The sequence below is a fragment of the Poecilia reticulata genome, linkage group LG2, assembly GCF_000633615.1.
Source record: "Poecilia reticulata strain Guanapo linkage group LG2, Guppy_female_1.0+MT, whole genome shotgun sequence".
In the NCBI taxonomy this organism is placed as follows: domain Eukaryota; kingdom Metazoa; phylum Chordata; class Actinopteri; order Cyprinodontiformes; family Poeciliidae; genus Poecilia; species Poecilia reticulata.
In genome coordinates, this window is record NC_024332.1 from 26,758,343 (window position 1) to 26,778,653 (window position 20,311).

The 20,311-nt window shown below is 44.1% G+C and overlaps 4 protein-coding genes across 6 annotated transcripts in view; 1 reads left to right on the forward strand and 3 right to left on the reverse strand.

Annotated features, from left to right (window-relative positions):
• Positions 1-3,761, reverse strand: part of LOC103457698 (solute carrier family 22 member 13) — a 7,927-nt gene extending 4,166 nt beyond the window's left edge. Inside the window, exons 1-6 of one of the 2 annotated variants that reach the window (XM_008398035.2) lie at positions 3,333-3,761; positions 2,077-2,174; positions 1,829-1,983; positions 483-651; positions 305-407; positions 97-230 (exon numbers count right to left, since the gene is read on the reverse strand). In XM_008398035.2, coding sequence (XP_008396257.1) covers positions 97-230; positions 305-407; positions 483-651; positions 1,829-1,983; positions 2,077-2,174; positions 3,333-3,578 — 905 coding nt within the window. In that variant the 5' untranslated portion in view covers positions 3,579-3,761. The remainder of the gene's footprint in view (positions 1-96; positions 231-304; positions 408-482; positions 652-1,828; positions 1,984-2,076; positions 2,175-3,332) is intronic. The other variant, XM_008398050.2, reaches the window with a different exon arrangement.
• A 1,417-nt stretch (positions 3,762-5,178) lies between these two features.
• On the reverse strand, positions 5,179-7,109 carry LOC103457711 (protein PXR1). Its single transcript, XM_008398065.1, has 2 exons — positions 6,864-7,109; positions 5,179-5,441 (listed from the first exon to the last, which is right to left on the reverse strand). The coding sequence occupies exons 1-2, from the start codon at positions 7,074-7,076 to the stop codon at positions 5,301-5,303; spliced, it is 354 nt and encodes a 117-aa protein (XP_008396287.1). The 5' UTR covers positions 7,077-7,109; the 3' UTR covers positions 5,179-5,300.
• A 1,443-nt stretch (positions 7,110-8,552) lies between these two features.
• Positions 8,553-15,531, reverse strand: LOC103457879 (transcriptional-regulating factor 1-like). 2 transcript variants are annotated; one of them, XM_008398339.2, is made up of 14 exons: positions 15,478-15,531; positions 13,807-14,024; positions 13,300-13,731; positions 12,496-13,227; positions 12,366-12,412; positions 12,178-12,286; positions 11,654-11,966; positions 11,492-11,564; positions 11,281-11,420; positions 11,100-11,203; positions 10,521-10,572; positions 10,337-10,422; positions 10,152-10,265; positions 8,553-8,905 (listed from the first exon to the last, which is right to left on the reverse strand). In XM_008398339.2, the coding sequence occupies exons 2-14, from the start codon at positions 13,972-13,974 to the stop codon at positions 8,870-8,872; spliced, it is 2,406 nt and encodes an 801-aa protein (XP_008396561.2). In that variant the 5' UTR covers positions 13,975-14,024; positions 15,478-15,531; the 3' UTR covers positions 8,553-8,869. The 2 variants fall into 2 exon arrangements, with proteins under 2 accessions (XP_008396561.2, XP_017165119.1); XM_017309630.1 differs by having other exon boundaries at positions 12,178-12,289.
• Positions 15,532-17,496: 1,965 nt separating this feature from the next.
• Positions 17,497-20,311, forward strand: part of lipt1 (lipoyltransferase 1) — a 3,981-nt gene continuing 1,166 nt past the window's right edge. The window contains exons 1-4 of the mRNA XM_008398353.2: positions 17,497-17,559; positions 18,511-19,040; positions 19,668-19,889; positions 19,976-20,307. Of these exons, the coding sequence (XP_008396575.1) occupies positions 18,542-19,040; positions 19,668-19,889; positions 19,976-20,307 (1,053 nt within the window). The 5' untranslated portion in view covers positions 17,497-17,559; positions 18,511-18,541. The remainder of the gene's footprint in view (positions 17,560-18,510; positions 19,041-19,667; positions 19,890-19,975; positions 20,308-20,311) is intronic.

Sequence of the window (20,311 nt, forward strand, 5' to 3'; positions counted from 1 at the left end):
CAGTACCCTGCCGTACCCCGTTACTTGCACCCCTGCTCATTACCTTACAGAAACCAAACTTCCTTTGTACTTGTTGGACGTTGGTGTGTGCTGTACCTCAGGTAGCTCATGATGAACAGCCGCAGGAGGATAGTCGGGTGCCTCAGGTGTGTGATGTCACTGGGGGTGTGGCCTCCAGCCATCTGAGCTTCAGAGGCTTTGTGCAGGTCGGACCAGGCAGAGTCCAGCAGCTGGACAGGAACRCAGGGACTCAGCCTTACAGAACCAGGAATATGTCAGGAGTTTTACCACCAGATAGTTTTACCAGGTCCAAACACTTCTGATCTGCAGGGCTGTTGTTACGGTAACCGTCCAGAACATCCTTTCTCCTCTGTAACAACAGCCAGCGAGGAGATTCTGGGATGGCTCTGCAGACAAGGAGAAAGGAAACCATGAGAGAGTTGCTGATGAGCAGGCCGGACGGACGGCGCAGGCGGGCGTACAGGTAGAGAGGCAGGCAGACGATCTGCGGCAGGGCCAGCAGCAGGTGCAGGTGCGTCCAGCTGGGGCTCAGCCAGGCCAGCGGGGCTCCGCCCATCGTCCCCAGGCTGAAGCAGAATGGCAGGAAGGCCGGCGGCCAGAGGCGAGCGGCYGGCAGGGTCCACTCCACCGCTGCCGGACAAAAACACAGCAGGGACACCGACTCAGCAACGTGTGGATACYRAGGAGTCGGCCTGGTCAGCAGGGCTCCGTCTGCTACCAGTGAGTCCACTCAGATCAAACTGTTCTGATCACATTAACCCAGCAGAGCTCCAACATCTGAAGACAGCAACTGTCAGTGTCATGTCCAGAGGTCCATAAAGAGTTTCTAGCCTGCATGGTGTGGGAGGGGGTTGGTTGTATGATTTGGAGTCTGTGCTAACTCACATCTACTAAATATCCTTTGATTGGAACAACTGATCCAAGTAATCTGTCTTTCTTTCTATTTATTATGTAAATGAACCAGTACATCTTCACTGAATAACTGGTGGACTGTCTGAGAAGAGGATGCTGCAGAGTGACGGTTGTTACCGAGGCTGAAGGCGCAGATGTTGATGCAGCAGCAGCAAACGGCGGTCAGGCAGCGGATGGCGAGGAAGAGGAGCGGCTGAGGAAACACGGCGGGCACCAGGCCGCAGAAGGCCTGGATGCAGGCGCAAGCTAGCAGCACCGGGCGCTTCCCGTACCTGCAGAGGAAACCCCGACCGGGTCAGCAAAGCTCCACCTCCTACAGCTGTGTGTGTGTGTGTGGGTGCGTGGGTGTGTGTGTGTGTGTCTACCTGTCTGAAATAGCTCCGCCCACCAGGGATCCGAGTAGCAGTCCCACCATGTAGACCGTCTGACCATAAGACAGCCAGTCTGTCCAACCGCACACTGACTGACACATGTGGACATCCAGAGGAGACAGATGAGTTACTGATCAGTGACTGATGAAACCAAGCGGGAAAAAGCTAACGTTTGTCTATGACGTATCAAAAACACCAGTTTGAAAACRTTCCTCTTGATCCGATTTTAACTGCTCAGTATTTTGAGCGGTGGTGTCAGCCACGGCTTCGTTCAGTTCCTCTGCTGCCATCGCTAAAACTACAAACAAACTACAATTCTAAAACGGCGAAGAAAATTGATGTCATCGTTCACAACTTTCCCTTCTGTTCACCGATTGGNCATCTACTAAATATCCTTTGATTGGAACAACTGATCCAAGTAATCTGTCTTTCTTTCTATTTATTATGTAAATGAACCAGTACATCTTCACTGAATAACTGGTGGACTGTCTGAGAAGAGGATGCTGCAGAGTGACGGTTGTTACCGAGGCTGAAGGCGCAGATGTTGATGCAGCAGCAGCAAACGGCGGTCAGGCAGCGGATGGCGAGGAAGAGGAGCGGCTGAGGAAACACGGCGGGCACCAGGCCGCAGAAGGCCTGGATGCAGGCGCAAGCTAGCAGCACCGGGCGCTTCCCGTACCTGCAGAGGAAACCCCGACCGGGTCAGCAAAGCTCCACCTCCTACAGCTGTGTGTGTGTGTGTGGGTGCGTGGGTGTGTGTGTGTGTGTCTACCTGTCTGAAATAGCTCCGCCCACCAGGGATCCGAGTAGCAGTCCCACCATGTAGACCGTCTGACCATAAGACAGCCAGTCTGTCCAACCGCACACTGACTGACACATGTGGACATCCAGAGGAGACAGATGAGTTACTGATCAGTGACTGATGAAACCAAGCGGGAAAAAGCTAACGTTTGTCTATGACGTATCAAAAACACCAGTTTGAAAACRTTCCTCTTGATCCGATTTTAACTGCTCAGTATTTTGAGCGGTGGTGTCAGCCACGGCTTCGTTCAGTTCCTCTGCTGCCATCGCTAAAACTACAAACAAACTACAATTCTAAAACGGCGAAGAAAATTGATGTCATCGTTCACAACTTTCCCTTCTGTTCACCGATTGGYCCGGGTGAAATTCAACCGGAGAATTTGAGGTCAATAGGAGACATCTTTAATACACACTGGAAGACAGATGGACTCCAKCCATGGTTGATCTCACCAGAAGGGTTGCCACTTTTTGACAGTACCGAGCCCCATGAGGGTCAATAAACTGAAAAAGCCACAACCCGACTGTGGAACAGGTTCTGAAAGCATCTGCTGAAACCCTGATGGTGTTGGAGTGAGATATTTAACAGGAAATGACATCAGCGATGGTGCTGAGCAGATKSAACCAGCAGGAAATAATAGTTTGCTTCTAGTAATCAGTTGTTTCCTTTTAAATAGCATCTTCTTGGTATGAATAAAGATGCTAAATCTCTTTTGTATTRTATATCACAGATGTATATTTGGATGACAATCGTGATTTAACAATAAAAGGTAGCGTGTAAAGTTGCAGAGGCTCTAAACTGAGCTGTAATAGAGCTGCTTAGAGTTCCTAGAAGCACAGTATTGCCCCACACATGACTTGCAGATGACCCGGCGGGACGGCCCACGTGTGGGTTCACAGCCTCCTGCCAACTGTCAGGAACAGCAGGATCCAAAATGTTCAGGCTTGATTTTAACAGCCGCATGTTGCACATTAACAGAGTGAACACTATCAGTTGTGCAATCCACATGTGTAATAAATTAATCCCTCCACTAAACCAGCTGTCAAAACTCCCTCATGTCAAAAAGAGATTATAGTTACGTTGTTTGTGCATAATAAATCTGAAGTATTTAGGAGTTTTCTTTAATAAAACAGTAAAACAGTAACAGGCGGCAGGAGTAACTGCGTGGACATAAACACGTGTTTAAAGTGAAAATTTTATCAGAAAAACAACAGAAGTCACTAACTCACATGTAGCTGCGATTTATCCGTCCTCCAATCAACGATCAGCTCCGAAACTTCCCCGTGCTGCGATTGGTTGTTGTCTGCGCTGGGCGGGACCGTTCCRAGCCAGGACGAGGACGCTTCAGTATCGTTGTCATGGCGACAAGTTCTGTCAGCGATAGCGGCTGTAAAAATGTCTAGAAAGAARAGGAAAGGCATGAAAAAGAAGASGAGGGCGAGCCGCCAATAGACGGACAGCTGGAGCGGGGACATGGCGGCGGTTCCGCTGGACCGGTCCGGGTCAGGCCCGGCTGGTTCTTGTCGGAGTTGGGAGAAGTTTCAGGAGCTGCTCATGTTGCTGCTGAACCGGACTGTGAGCAGCTGCTGCTGTCACTGCGGGGACAGTTACTGAGCCCAGCAGGCGGGTCGGATTCACGGCCAGCCTTCTTTCCTGCTTATGGTCCAGCAGCGGAGCGCTGTGTGCAACACCGCCACCTRGTGGTCGGGGCTGCGCACTGCACATGGAAGACCAGGAAATCAGAGATTTGGAGGGCCAACAAGGACAAAATGAAATAAACACATAATTAAATCATTAATTAAATATACCAACAAAAAAATATGTTTTTATTTTTTAAATGTATTTAATAGAAAATTTATTTATTCAATTATTCATTAAAATGCAAACTTATAGCCAGTACAGGTGACTAATTAAAATGTTATGGTTCCTATTCCTGCAGAGTCACTATGAAATAATTTTATCAAAATCACCTAATCAAATGTGAGGGGCGTGGCTAATACTGAACTCCATTACAGATGTATTCAATAAATTAGAATGTTATTTATTAGGAACTTTATCACAAAGGGAAGCACATTAGATAAATTAATTACACCCAGATGGATGTTTGCTAGGTGGCTAATGTACTTGGCATGTAAAAGTAATCACCTCTAGGCTCAGATATCTGGGGCTTCAGCGCCATCTAGTGACCAAATAGGGAATATGACACATTTGGATCTTGTATCTGGTCTCCATATTTTGTCTGATACGATCAATAAAATCCAGTGTGATCAAGTTCATATTACACAATGCAACATGGTGGTGGCAGCATCATGCTGTGAGACCAATATGGAGCTAAAATGGAGCCATTAASTTTAATTCAATACTGAAAAAAGTTGAAACTTCCACCAGAACCATTTTTATTCATCAAAGTTATGCAGCATAATGGCATTTGTTCTTAATGTTTTTATATCATAACTCAATAAACTGAAGTCTTTATTTTTCTAATTTATTTTTATCTCGATATTTCCCAGTTGCTACTGATAGGATGTGTTGAAGCTCAATGTCCAAACAGAACCTGTTGGATCGTTTACATCCCCAAACTGACCTGCATACTGATACAAGTAAATCCAAGTTTATCTGCCAGTGATCGCTAAGGTTGGGTTTACAAAGAGAGAAGATGCTAAAAATTCGCCATAATGAAGGTAAAACTGGAGAAAGTCATGTCAAAGACAACAGGAAGACGTAACCACGGACTGGAAATGAGGATGTTAGGAAATACAGCTCAAGTTAAAGAGTTGGAGGAAGAAAGTAAAGGAAACAAGATTAAAATAAGACTKAAGAAAAGAGAAGTTGTCTTACAGTTTTGAAACCTTTTGATGAGAAATTAACGAAAGATCAAGAAGTGAGATTAAAAAAAGATAAACGGAGTGAAAAAGTATGATGTTGAAAAGAGGGAAGAATACAGAGTGAGGAGATGAAATGAAAGAAGGTTTGGAGGAAGTCTAAAACTGGGCCATGAAACGAGGAAGTGATGTGTAAGGAAAGAGAAGATTATCTGTCTGTTGGGTTAATAAAGGCTAAAGCAGCTCAGTGTCATCAGAGAGGGAGCAGGTTCTGCATCATGTCTTTATTCAACACATCAGTAAACATTTCCTCAGCATCAGTTCATATATAACAAGAAAACACAGTAAAGTCCACGGTAAACTCCAGATGTCCCATCATGCCATGCTGTCTCCAGGTCGCCTCATCTCCATCACCACGGTGGGCATGGCGGAGAGCGGCGTGGAGTAGGAGGACGCCATGCTCTGCACGCCGGCCAGCAGGATGCGCCAGCTGTACCGCAGGGCATTACAGATGTTCTGCACCACAGAAGAAGAAGAAGGAGGAGGAGCAGGAAGTTGTTAGTGGATCTTTCTTCAGGCTGAAACTACAACTGGACAGTAAATCAATATATAACACAATAAATATATGATCAATATCAACAAATAATACAACTAATAGAATATTAAATGTATGGAATATTCACTGAATTCTGATCCAGAACCGCACAGCATTCTGGGAGATGTAGGCAGAGGGAAGACTTTAGCTGCTCAACCTCTCACAGCTAGCTAACGCTGGTGGAATCAACTAGAGAGTGAGTGGTTGCTAGGTAACCACTCACTCTTTGGTTACCTAGCAACAACCTGCTGAGTATCTGGTGGTTACCTAGCAACAACTTGCTGAGTAACTTGTGCAGCAGCAGTTTATTGTTTTGCCACCGTTCCTTATAACTGCTTAAAACTGAAAACCAACAGACTSAGAACTGTTGATAAAACAGGAAATGCAACACCACAAAAAAACTAATCAATAATTATCAATAGACTGATATGAAATGCTCATATTGTGATACAGTTTTCAGTCATATCGTCCAGCCACAGCTGAAACCTTTGCTATTCTCCAGTTTGAACYTTTAAACCGAAGATCAAACCAACAACAAAATCTGTCTGGAGAGTTCAGATCCAGAAGCGATCATATTTTATAGCAATTATATATTTGTGTTTCCTCTGGAAAGAGGAAGGAGTACGAGGAGAGAGGAAGTGAAGACCACTCTCACATCAACCAGAACCACTGAGTCCAGTAGGACTGGTGGGAAAATGGTTCTGGTCTCCAGTTCAGCTTTCAGCGCCTACAGGTCGTCACCGTGGTTCCGTTGATTCTGCCCACAGTCCAAAAACACGACAGGTGGCTCCACTGCCCTCCACCAGTACACAGATAAACAAATATGGAGGATTATAGTGGCACCTAGAGGCTCCTTCCAGTACTGCATCTAAAAGTTTRAGGTTTTATGGTGATAAACTGTCCACTGAATCAACAGAACGGGACAAAACGTCCCGCTGGACGGCGTCCTCTGGGTCTGAACCGGGACGTTTCTTTACAATATTATCTCTCTCTCAGTGATTGAGACTCTCTGGTTATCAGYTCAGGGAGGTGGGGTCAAAGGTCAGGACTACAAAACAGAGTCAATGTTTAACAGCTGCAGCTGAAAGACTGCTGGAATGTCAACAAGCAGAAAAATCTGAAGTTTGTCTTTAATAAATGTTTCATATTAATATACAACACATCTGTGTTCTTCGTTAACATGTTTTGTTATTTCCAGGTAAAACTTTGACTAGATTTAACGTCAAACATTTGTTTATTTTTTGTTATTGATRTATTTTTATATTAATGCCATTAATGCTGAGAGTTTTTATTGAACAGAAAAGTGACAAAAGAATGTCCAACCAGGTCAAAGGTCATCTTACCTTCCGACACTTCTTGCACCTCTTCTTCCTCTTCCTCTTCTTCTCCTCCTTTCTCCTCCTCCTGTCCTCCTCTCCTTCGTCTTCCTCCTCTCCCTCCTCTATCAGGGGTTCGTATTTATCTGGAAGGACGCAGAAGTAAACGTCTTTGGAGGTTTTCTGTTGCTTCTTTGCCTCCAGAGGAGCCGCAGCCTCCTCCTGCTCCTCCGCTCCCATCCCTCACTCCTCTCCTTTCACCTCCTGCTCCTGTTTTACGGCTGAAGGACCTTTGAAACRAGGAGGAGTCAAACTTTATGAGTAGCCTGAAGCTCCCTGCAGACTCAGGAAACACGGGAAAACATCAGATTACAGAGGAATGCGGAGAGTTTGGGGAAATCAGAGGAACTCAGATGTTCAGCAGGTTGTTTGCTTTGAAGAAAAATCACTAAAATCCTGAAAACCAACAAAGACATGAAGCCATTCCTCTAAACTGTGAAGGTTTTCATTTCTGGAAAGTAAACTGAAAGMCTCCTAAAAATAGATGACTGCTGTTGTATAGATCAGTTTTTCTTGGACTTGTTAGTTTCAGTTCTGATGTGAAACAGGATCCAGTGACTTCAACCTCAACTGGATCTGGATCTGGATCTTTCCCAGATATATTTATGCATCATCATTCATAAGCCAGACCATCCATAAACACCTTACAAGCACAGTAATACACTCTTTCATGCTGTCATGGCTTCTTCCTTTMAGTCCAGATTGGTACAGAACTTGTTTCTCATTTTCAGCCAGCGTCTTCATGGTTTTGGTTTCCATGACGTTTGTTCTTGTATATGATGGATGAACATCCAGGCTGATTCTTTTGATTTACTGATGTTGCCTCCAATTTATTCAAATGTTATTAATTAATTACAGCTGGGACTTTAAAGCATCMTTTCATTTAATTAATTACATTGATTTTAAAKCAATTAATCGCATTTCCCTGAGCTATAATCTTACTCTTCATGYGTTTCTGGTAGGTCCATAAATCTGGTACACAAGCTACATCCACTAACAATAATGATGGACGACAAAGTCTTTTTTCTCGGCCCACTGGGGTTAATTTCTGTTTCTAAGATGATCTGATTGGATTATTGTTGTGCTAAAGGAAGTTAGCTTATCAGCGAAACTATCCAAGCTTAAAATAGCATCTCAATGCTAAACATGTTGCTAATGCTAATGTCCATTAGCRATCAGGGCTTCCTGAAACACAGGAAAGCTGAACTTTACTCCAATCTGATGAACAACAGATTAAAAATATTCAATAATTTACCAGTAAAAATGGATTTTGAATTACAAATGCAGCTTATTTTTTCTGTTTGGTTTTTCATTTAAATGTGATTAATGAATCACCTAGCTCTTCTGATTGGATGGGATGACCATAAATTAAATCTTTATCTTAATCTTGTTATTTTTGTAGAGGATTTTTTTTTTTTTACCTTTGACTTGTTTTTGACTTGTTTTTGACAAAGAATTAAAACGTTAGCATCAACTCAGAACCTGAGAATCTCTTCCTGGTTTGAGTTTAAATTTCTGTTTGAACAGTATGACTGTATCGTCTTTCATTTTTCACTCAGGCAGGAACAAGAACMGCTATTTTTATCCTCAGGGCCTTGAGAAAGAAACCAAGGAAAGCTTAGAAAATTATGGAAGAAAATAACTTTTAGTCAGAAGCTTGTTCACATGTGGCTGCTTTATTACATTGTCACAACAGGAAAGTCCAGTGCTGTGTAGAAATATATCACATAGATCAGCTGCTACAGACACTGACATGAAACTAAGGCTTCAGGGTGAAGCGACTTTGCACATTTAAACGGCTTCATGGATAAATACAGACGTAATCATTTCAAACATTGTCACATTACCCTAAATGAACTACAATTAACCAACAAACCCGGAAGAAAATGGCTTCCATGTTTTCTGTTTTTTAATCTACATGTGTGGGTTTGTGTTAAGTAGTGTGTTCCCCGAGAGGCTGATGCTCCCTGGCTTCATGAGGCTTTCTGGGATTTTGACGCTTTTTGACCCTGAAGAAAGAAAAGCAAAAATAATAGAAAAAGAAGTGGTTGCAGATATTAACATCATCTTGATTTGTTCTTTTATAAAAGCTCTCCAACCACTTAGTCTCCTTCTCTAATTAGCTTGTCTTCTTTTTTCAACTTCMTTTACAAAAACTGCTAATGACAGAATAAACTCCAAGTCACTTTCTGGAGGGTTTCTGGAAACATGAAGGTGACGGCAGAATGCAGTTGCTAGAGGAACCTAAATGAGCGTAATGGAAATAAAGTCAACTGAGGTGTGACCACGCATACAGAAAGTTGCTGGCTACTTGAAATGTCATGTAACAGTTTGTTCAAAAGCCTGAGAGCGCTGACAGGAAGTGGGCATCCTGTGTGTGTTCGAGGTTGTGTGTTTTCTGTTACGAGTCTATGTGGAGTGATAACAGGAATTTGGTTTCAGTGGTTTTCATTTGCTCAGCCCTCTAGTTTCATTTATGTTCACTGACCTGAAACGCTACACCAATCAACTTTATGGGAACTCAAACTCCATCTTAAATGTTACTAATGCAACAGCAAGACTAGATTCCCTCCGAATGTTTGAGTGAATGGCTCAAAAAAGACTCTTATATCTTCTAGAAACAGAAACTGAGGAGCACATAACACATTCAGAACATTTCCGAAGTGTAACATGGTGTCATTTCTCCCACAAAAGTCTTGCTTACCAAAGTCAGACGCCAGAAGAAGCCACCAAGTTCAAAGTCAGGTCAACTGGCCAGAGTCAAAAAGATAAGGTCAGTTCGMTGGGCAAGATCCCAGAGATCGAAGGCCTAGTCAAAGTTCATTGTCAGRTCACAAGACTCAGGTTCCAAACTCAAACTAATGGACAAGAAATACGGTTTAAAGTCCCCAAGGATCAATGGTTGTGGTTGTAAGGACAAGTCAAACCTGGAGTTCCTGCCTTCGCTCTGAGACCAACATACACCAGCTGCAAGTCAAAAGCTTGGAAGGTTTTGAGTCAAACTTTTWAAAAATCAGAATAATTTTTGATGTTYGAAACCAAAATCTATGGAAGTCCTGACTAGTCRAGACGTAGAAGGAAAGACCAAGTGGTTGGTACTTCAAACGACTTTCTACTGTTTTACAGAAGAAAACTACTACATCAAGTGGAAGACCCAACCTTGGTTCTCTGTTAGCTTAGCCACATTCCACTGTGTTTGTTCATGTTGTTGTAAACGTTTCTACTGTCAATCAGGACAAACTTCCTGTTTCTTACATTTCCTTCAGGCAGACTGACGGTCAGCCCATTCGGGGTCTTCACACCCAGACTCAGCTTCTTCTTCCAGAGGTAATAATACTCCACACACTCGGACAGGGACTTGGACCGAACCTAAAGGACACAAAACGGGTCAGATATGTTGGTTCGTATTGGACCAGAACCAGACCGAGCCCCAAACTCACCACTTTCTGGACGCTGCTGAAATCTTTATAGTGGATCTGCAGGGATTTAACCAGCAGCTTCTTCTCTGCGGCGCTCCACTGAACACCTGCAACACACGCAGATGTTAATGAAACATCTACCTGCTGTATTTCTGGATTCATTCAGACATTACTGCTTGGTTCTGATCAACAGGTACCAACTGACCGGTCTGGTTGGAGGAGGTCTCCGGTYCTRATAGCATCTTCTCCACCGTCAGCTGACAGAGAGAACAGATTATGATTAGATCAAACAGAAGAAACGAATAAGATAAAAACATATCAACTAACAACCAGCAGGCACTTAAACTGGAAAACATTCCCATCTCTGTTTTTTTCTTATTATAGAGATTTTTTTCTAGAAGTTGAAAACATATTTTTACTGTTTTTGTCTCTTTGGAGGATTTTCACTGGTTACTGGTTTTTACTCCTTTTTTGTTTTCCTTGAGGTGAGATTCAGTACTGTTGCTTTTCATTCTTTTGTTCAGATTTTTGGTGGTTTCTTTTATTTTCTCTGTGTGGATATTTCTACACCTGTATTATTTTTTTTCCCACATTTTCCATCTGTTTGTGTGTCTGTTTTGGTATATTTGTTTCTTCCCTTGTGTTTCTTATGGCTTCAGTCTCTTTAGGATTATTGGTAAAGGTTTTCTTCCTATGGGACCCATAAGGTCTCTTCAGATAATAAAACCAGTCCAGTTGATGATTCTCCTCATATTAATAAATTCCTTCTGAAAACTTTCCTTACCAGGAAGTCTCCTTTGCACTGTGCCAGCAGCTGCAGGGCGTGTTCTGGCCCGGTCCGGGCTCCTGGTACCACACTGGACCTGGCCATCATCAGCAGAGCCTCCACTGCAACAACAGAACAAGAACGTTTTAAATTAATTTCCAAATTAAGGACATTCTGTAGCTGTTTTTATTTCTTTGACCTCTCTGCTGATCRACGGGACGCTCCATCTCGTCATATGGCGTCCACAGCAGCAGTGCATTGTGGGAGTCGGCCCAGGCGTATTTTCTGTCCAGTAGAGACGGGATCTCAGCCTGGAAGCTCTTCCCAAAGTTGATCCGCCTGAGATTAACAGCTCACAGTTAGTAAGGGACGTTATTCCTAAAARCGGACTTCAGAAGTTGAACACATACGGCTTGATGCCTCCTGTTGCTATGGGCTCCGGTGGAGGACAGGCGGTTGCCATAGGAACAGGGTCACCTAAACCTGTCAATCAGAGACTTGTCTTAAAGCTGCAGCTTTAACCCCACATGTTGCCCACCCACTCTGACTCCTCAGTTTTATTCAGGACTTACTGTGCAGCTGCATGGTGTCTGCTCTCTGCTGCTTCCTGGTGGTGACGGAGCGGTACAGCCCCGGCCCAGGCCTGTCGGGGCGTAGCATCGGGGGAGGGGTGTAGTGACCCGGATCAGCYRTCTGAACCCGGCAGTCCGTAGATCCAGCCTCTTCCTGCTCCTTCAGATGCATTATGCTGCGGTAGAGCACAGCGCCCCCGCTGGCTGACGTGGGCATGACGCCTTTCTTCTGCCCGGACATTCCTCTGGTTTGGACCGGCACTGAGACGGGCATCACGATGGACGCTGGGCTTTGAGTGGGAGGAGAGGTGTCCTAAAGACAGCAAGGACAGGAACGTCAAAATGTTCAGCCTAAACTTTTTAAACTGCTCTTTATTCTGGCCACTAGAGGGCAGGCTTTCTTTATAAATCTAAGCATTTCTACCAATTACCTTTTGGGACATAAATGTGAACATCTAAAGTATGTTTAAATAACCATTTATAACATCTTTGGTCAAACAGAGCCAGAAAAAAGTAGTGCAGACCTTTTTCAGCCGTGTCGGCGATCTGAAGCCACTGTGGGAGCGCATGTGTCCGTTTAATGCTGGGAGACTCTTAAAGTCACGGTTACACACCGTGCACAGCAGCCGGCACCTGCTTCCAGAAACACAACATGAAACCATCTCCATCTGAGATATCGCTGATGATCACCAGCTAGTAACAACCGGACTACCTGGAGTCCAGAACTCTAGCGGCTCTTAAAGGCTGCAGCTGCTTCACCTGGAACCAGAAGGGAAAACACAACTTAGACATCTCAAAGTATTGGTTTGATTCATTTTCAGCTAAACAGCATCAAAACRAACCCAGTTCCAGTCTGGCTGGCTTTCAGTCCCTTTTCTTGGCCCTCTTCTTCCTCCTCTACTCTCATCCTTACAGCTCCGTCCCGCAGACAGACCCGGGGTCGGACCAGAACTGCTGCAGGCCGGGCCTCTGTCCAGAGGGGAGAAGCTGGTCTCAGGGCTGCCGGCGGCCTCCTCCGCCTCGCTCTGCCCCGGCAGGAGGTGCTGGGTTCTCTGGTGGGGATGGGTGCTGTCGGAAGACAGGAAGTAGCTGCAGGGGTCACTGGGAGAAAGCGCGGCGGCAGGGTCCCTGCTCAGCGGGTTGGACGTTTGTTTAGGACAACCTGTCCGCATCTGAGGACCTGGACTGGAGACGGCTGGCGCCGGAGGGTAGTGAGGACTTGGACCTGGGGTTGTTGGGCTGCAGAAGGGCTGCTGGTTGTTGTTTCCATGGTAACCCTCATGGTAGAACTGGTTGTTGGGGAAGTCCTCAGCAGGGGAAGAGCTCATCTCAATGGAGCTCCATCTGCCCATGGCGTCGGCTACAGAGGTGGAGCCCAGAGGGGGACACTGCACCTGGGACAGGGTGGGGGACATGGAGTCCCAGGTGGGTGGGGCTTGACCAGCTGGGTCGCTCTGATCAAACACGCCGCCAGCATGAATTGATGGAGTGTTATAGGCTTTGACTGTTCGCTCCACCTCATCCGTGTGTGGCGTCTCACTTGTGCTGTACTGGTACTGGGAGGGTGACTGGTTCTGGAACAGATGATCAGGGAACTGTCAGACTCACTGCTGGTTCTGCTGGGTTAGCAGGATGATGATTCTTACCTGGTAGGAGAACGCACTCCCGTTGAGATAGCATGACAGATCGGAGGACGCCTCACACTTGTTCCAGTCGGTGTAGTCCAACTCTGGGTCCGGGTTCTGGTTGTACAGGAAGTGCTGAGGTTGTGGAGTGAGGTGAGGGGAGCTGACCTGAGGACTGTGGAGGAGAGGGGAGTGGTAGGAGGAGTTGACCTGGGCTGAATGGAGGTGAGCAGAGGTCATCTGGGGCTGGTAGAAGAGGTGGGAGGGGGATATCTCCATCTGCGGTGAAAGGTGCGGGGAGGTGACCTGCGGCTGTGTGAGGTGAGTGGAGGTCATCTGGGACTGGGGGAACTGAAAGGACGAAGCCTGGGTCTGCAGTCTGAGGTTTGGTGAGGTTACCTGACCCATGTGAGGGGATGTATTCTGGGGCGGATACACGTGAGGCGAGGACACCTGGAATAAACAAATGTTTAGAAGCAAGCAAGGCTTTAGAAATATTAAATCTGTTTTGATGAACTAAGCAGGAACCTTGGTAGGAGAAGGATTTCCATGGTTCCTGAATAAGGAGGTGGAGAAAGGAGGGAGGGCGTGCGTCCGAGAGGACTGGTGGACGATGGGAGGAGGAGACGCTGCCGTGAATGTCCACAAGTCAGACATGTCTTCATGCACACACACTGCTGTGGATCCTGAGCACATGGATGGATGGTTTATGTGCAGCAGGTGATTATTGATCTGGACAGCATCACCTGTAGAGAGAAAGATTACAGAGGAAAACACTTTAAATCACAAGAAACCCAACATGTTCCTGACCTGTCAATTAGAAAAACATTGATTGAAAGGCTGAGAGAGAAAACTTGTCTGACATCAGGTCTTTGTTCAGTTCGCGTTTCGAAATGATTCAGACCTTTTCTTTCCCCCGATACCATTAGTGGTGAACTGGGTCTAGAAGTCAATGTTGTTGTGTCTGACTGATCAAAAAGGTTTCTTGAACAATGTCGTTTGAGTAGAAGAGACCAAAGACCAGATGACCACAAATCGCAGAGCGACATTTGACGTCATTAAACGCATCTGGTGAGCTGGTATGCACGGAAGTGGAGGAGTGATGATCTGAGCTTCTTGTTCAGCCACAGGTCTGGGGCACCTTGCAGTAACTGGGTCCTAACTGGGTCAGGAAAGTTTCTCCACAGCGGCAGAGTCCTGCTAAGACGCGAGTCCCTCCAAGGTCACCACCGAAGCGCTCTGTCCGAGGAACTTCAACCGATCCTCCACCACATCCCGGCTGCCAGCTCAGTCTCGACGCCTCCAGTAAACCCCGGCCTACATCTGGGTACGCCTACTGACTTCCGCCATGATCACCAGAACCCTAGAACCACCACACAGTTTCACTCTTGCACTCCAGCCATGTGGACCTTCAACTACCAGATGCTCTGTGGTCTCAATCCAGGCCTGTTGTACCAACCTCTGCCTGTAAAGGAGTCAGTTAAACTCTCTGCTCAGCATATTGGGGTCATGGTTTTCCCCATGACCCCAATATGGGGTTTGTGGACCCCTAGGTCCATCAAATATACCCTTGATTCCTGGGGAATCAAATACATTTCAGGGATCATTTTTAAATATCGAGGATAAATGAAGACTTTAGGACTAAGTTTTGTTAATGCTGCTGTGTTTCTAACTTCTGGCCGTGATGCTAAATTTTCAGCGACTATCGGAGCAGATCTTTTATTGGTGCTGATGTACCGACCTCACAGAAGCGACATGTATCTGTATGACTAAGTGTGAACGTGTGATAACAGGACACAACTAAGAGTTCGCACCCAGAAATGATAAACCYAGCTTCCTTCTTACTAATGATTTCAACTTTTCAAAACAGAAAACTGCATTCCATAAAAACCCTCTAGTTTTACAACCACATTTAGATTTTTTTCAACTGGATTTGAATGAAACTGATTAAAACCTAAGTCTGAATTTCTGAAAGAAGAAKCTTTTTGTAGATTTTAAACAGCTTAAACTGTGGACTCACCTTCAATAACTTCTCCTTTGGAAATTCAGATATCAAAGAAAGCATAAACTATCTTGATTAAAAAGTTCATAGAAGACATTTAAAGGTTGGCACATAATAAACTAACAGTAAAATTATATTATGTAGACCATATGCAGAGTTGGTAGCATTATCATAAAGTTTAAATGAACATTTCTCACCTGAAACATCACCGACTCCGACTCACCGACTCCGGCTGAGTGTGTGTGAGTCTGGTTTTGTGTGTTTGCGTGTTGTCAGGAAGTGGTCACATGTTCTTCCTCTCTCTGGTCGACTCATTAGACTCTGAGCTTCTTCCTCATGATGACGACTTTAGATCAACCAGCTCAAAAATAGAGTAGACTCTCAAATAAAACTCAGTTCAAAGGGAACTTGTGTAGTTCTCATTTAACCTAATATATATGTACAAATCTACATATATGTATATATACATTACCGTCACATCACTACACATTATGTAGATTAACACAGACTGATGTTTTTAAGCTTTTATGAGTTAATGAAACAGTTAATGAAATTTCAGGTTAAAGTATCACATCAGACCAATAAAATAACATTTACTGAAAGTATGTTTAATACCTGTTTAAAGGTTGTTCTTTTCAAAAAGTACGTTTAATCTAACACTCTGGTCTCATCAGATCCATGTTCTAATTTATTGAATATCATTTTCTTTAGACATTCTGCTCATCATCTTGCTTGATTCCACCTGAGGCTCTTCTCCGTATTTCAGCTGAACTTTTCTGAACCGAGACTTCGTGGTTGTTCCTGGAATCAGCTGCAGTCACGCTCTCAGACGGGGGGTAAACGCTCCAGGTTGACCACTGGCACCACTGAGGCCTCCACTCTCCACAACTTCTCTATTTCTGCTTTCAGCCGTTGGTATTTCTGGAGTTTCACCTTCACCTGTTGTTATTGATTGGGATTGCTACATCTACCTCTGCTGGAGTCTTTTCTGCCTTGTCCACTTGTCTCCATTCCTCTATTTGYGAGACAACTGGCACTAGTTGACTGGACCTCTGTCAAATTGGGTCAGCCATTTTAAAGAAGGGGGGATTATTTGGGCAGTTATTTGTGTTATGTTGCACATTTTTGTCATTTCTGTTAATTTTCAGGTCAAAGTTAATTTTTATTGATAATGACTGATTTGTAAATTCAATAAAAAGGTAAAAGACCCAACCAAGTGAACACTTTTTGTAGACACTATGCAGTATGTGCTTCAGTTACTTATGCTGGAGCATTAGTGTTGGTCATKGTGTCATTTAAATATAGAAACTGACTTATTTCAACTGTATAAAATAAACCTAAACTATATTAATGTAGTTCAATCAATCCATACTACAAAGAGATAAAATAAAGTCAGACAGATATTAAGAACAAAAGCTAGTTGAACAAATTCAGATAAATAAAAAATCCACCAAGCGGAACTTTTGCCAGTTTAAAAGAAGATCAACCCCAGAAACATTACAGGGACGGACTGAACGGAAACTCCAGTATTAAACATGACCTTTTACTTCAGAATAAGAGCACAGATCCAACTCGACTTTAATTCACACAGCTTTATACAAGCACCCAATTAATCGGTTTAAATATGAAAAATATGCTAATTATCCGAATATTTGGTTCGATTAAAATATCAGCAGTCATAACAAGAATATTAAGAGCAAGTTAAAGTGATACTTTAGTTGCAAGAARAGGGATGTTAAATATAAAACAAAGACATATAGAAAGAAAAAAATATAGAAACAAAAAAATCCCAATTATAAACAGATGACCAAATTAGACATACATTTTATGACAAATGTATGTTAAAGGCCTTTAAAACCTGAGATAAAGAGGCATTAAAACACAAACATGGAAATGGAACTTAAAACATAATTCACAAACACCATCAAATTTAGTCTGGTTAGAGAAAAAAGTAAAGAATGAAGGCTTATATTAATAAAAAATACATGTAAATCAGCAAAATAACATGAAAAGCACTTAAGTGTTTCAAACACAGACTGTAAGTGTAAGAAGTTTCTTTTTTTATAATAATAATTTGTGGGGTTTTTTCGTTTGTTTATTGGTTCCCAAATAGAATTTTTTATTGGAAAACTGTACCGTGACATTTGTTATCATATGTGTATATGGTATCAAAACACATCAGCTTTCAGCTTTTATTCTGAAGGGTGTAACGGAAGTTGYGTATCTAGTGGGCTAAACGGACACCGCTGGTGTACAGAAGCAGCGTCTCCCCGGTTCAGGTCAGTAGCTCGTTTACTTCTATATCCATATATTAAAGTGTAGTTTTAAGCCGTGACCTTCATAAAACTGTTGGTTTGTTGGTTTCTCTGTAGAAACCGGAAGATAACAATGCTAAAGCTAATGGTAGCGCTGCTGTTGGAGTTCAGAGGGCGGGGCTAGTCAAGTGTCCCCTCGGTTCCTCAAATTAAATAAATGTTAATGGTTAAAAATAAGAAGTAGAAACGTTTTTTTGGTGTAAAAATGCTAACTAAAAATAAAAATGAAATTTTATTTAAATATAATTGAAATTTATGGAAATATTTTTCAGAAAATAAACCTTGACTCCAGATTATGTTTGTTTACTAATTTTTAAATGTCTAACAATAACTAGAGGTGGGTAGAGTATCCAAAAATTATACTCGAGTAATAGTAGCACAACTTTATAATATTTTTATTCAAGTTAAAGTAAAAAGTAACCATCCAGAAAATTAAGAGTAAAAAAGTATTTAGTAAAAATGTCTCAAGTACTGAATAACTCGTCAAATAATTTTAAAATTACATAATCAGATGGACCAAAATATAAAGTTAAGTGGAAATTTTGATAATTTCATATATATAAGTAACAAAACATAACAAAATGAGGCAGAAGAAAAATCAGTTTCTTTCAATATAAAACTGATGAAACTTTAACAAAACCTGCAGGTGTGTGTCAGTGTCTGTTGAATTTCAGGTTAAAACATGTTTGTTTTTCTTTTAGAGTGGAGCAAATCCAGAAATTTTACTMAAGTAAGAGTAGAAAGAGTTCATAATAAAATTACTGAAGTAAAAGTAACATAGTAAAAATACTCCTAAAAGTAATTTTTTTCAAAAGTTACATAAGTAAATATAATTAAGTTACTACCCAACTCTGATAATAAAACTACCTACTTTAAATGTGAATAAACTATCTTGTATGTGACCTCTGACCCCAGGTGTGATGAAGCTTTAGACCCCAGGAGGACGATGCTGTCCCACCTCAGACGGACGTTTTGTGTCCTGAGTGCCGGAGTCCAGCGGGCCTGGAGCAGCTCCAGCTGCCTCTTCATGGACCCGTCCAGCCCTGGACTGGTCCTCCAGTCTCAGTCCACTGATGTGTTCCAGAACCTGGCGCTGGAGGACTGGATTGACGCCCACGTTGACCTGCAGCAGCGCAGCATYCTGCTGYTGTGGAGGAACCGGCCCGCCGTCGTCATTGGCCGCCATCAGAACCCTTGGGCCGAGTGCAGCCTACCGGCCATGAGGAGCGCTCAGGTCCCTGTGGCCCGGAGACGCAGCGGCGGCGGGACKGTCTACCACGACCTTGGGAACCTGAACCTGACCTTCTTTGCTTCCAAGAAGGCGTACGACCGTCGGAGGAACCTGAAGGTGGTGACGGACGCCCTGCAGAGAGTCCGGCCGCAGCTGGACGTGCAGGCCACTGACAGGTTGGACATTTTACTGAATGGACAGTACAAGATCTCAGGTAGGCTGGCGCCCCCTGCTGACGACCCAGAGTCACAGCTTCAGTTATTACAGCTGGAAACTAGAGATCAGGATGACCTCTGACCTAAACATTCAGAGCCACATAAAGATATTTACAAAGTCGGCCTTCTGTCACCTTTAAAGTACTGTTAGTTTATAAATCACTGATCAGTTTAGCGCCACAATACATTAAAGATCTGCTGCTGTTGGATCAACCTAACAGGCCTCTCAGGTTCTGGTTCTGGTTCTGCTTTCCATCCACAAYCAGAACCAAGCATGTAGAAGCCACATTCAGCTTCTATTCACCACACATCTGGAACAAACTTATGAAAATCTGCAAGACAGCYGAAACACTGAGTTCCTTTAAATCTAGACTRAAAGYCCAGCTGCTTAGAGCTGCTTTTAACTATCATAACAGCATTGATCAATATGTTTGATGTTTATTGATTATTTCGATGATGACATTTGACAAAATTTAATGTTTATTGGTTTCTCAAAGTGGTGACTGATGTTTTATTTTTGTATTTTGATGATCTAAAGAACTTTGAACGTTCCTSTTGCTGAAATATGCTATACACCTGAACTTGATTGATTGATTGATAACTATTGTTGTCATTGTTGTTTCCAGGCACAGCATCCAGACTCAGCAGGAAGTCGTCCTACCATCACTGTACCCTCCTCCACTCTGCTGACCGCTCCGCCATCACCACTCTGCTCCGCCCCTCCTGCCCCGGTATCCATAGCAATGCCACACCCAGCGTCCCCTCACCTGTGGCCAACCTGACAGACCACGCCCCCTCCCTGCAGTGGGAGGAGTTACTGGAGGCTGTGGTGCAGCAGTACAGCTCAGGTGCTCTGTGTTCTTCCCCTGCCTAGTGAATACGGTGAGGTCCGGTTGACTGACGTCTTTCTGTCCTCTCCYGCTCTGACCCGCAGAGTTTGGCCTCACGTCTACATCCCGGTGCATCGACCCGGCTGACGAGGTTCTGTTTCCGGGCGTGGGCAGCATGGAGGCGGAGCTACGCAGCTGGGAATGGACGTTTGGGAAGACGCCAAAATTCAGGGTGGAGACGGAGCTGGAGCTAAGGGACGAGCAGCCGGCGGCTCGCTGCAGTGCTGAGCTCCAGCTGGAGGTGAAGAACGGGCTGGTGGAGAGCTGCCGGGTGGAGGTACCGGCCGCCTGGCTTCCTGAGCGGCTCAGCGCCTCGCTGGCCCAGGCTCTGCTGGGAGAACGCTTCTGTCCACACAGGGCCGCCGCTGCTCTGAGCGCGC

Coding starts and splice junctions, on each gene's coding strand:
- LOC103457711 (XM_008398065.1), bottom strand. CDS start 7,076: ATGGGAGCGGAGGAGCAGGAGGAGGCTGCGGCTCCTCTGGAGGCAAAG. Junction 5,442..6,863: donor GGTGCAAGAAGTGTCGGAAG/GTAAGATGACCT, acceptor TCTGTGGTGCAG/AACATCTGTAATGCCCTGCG.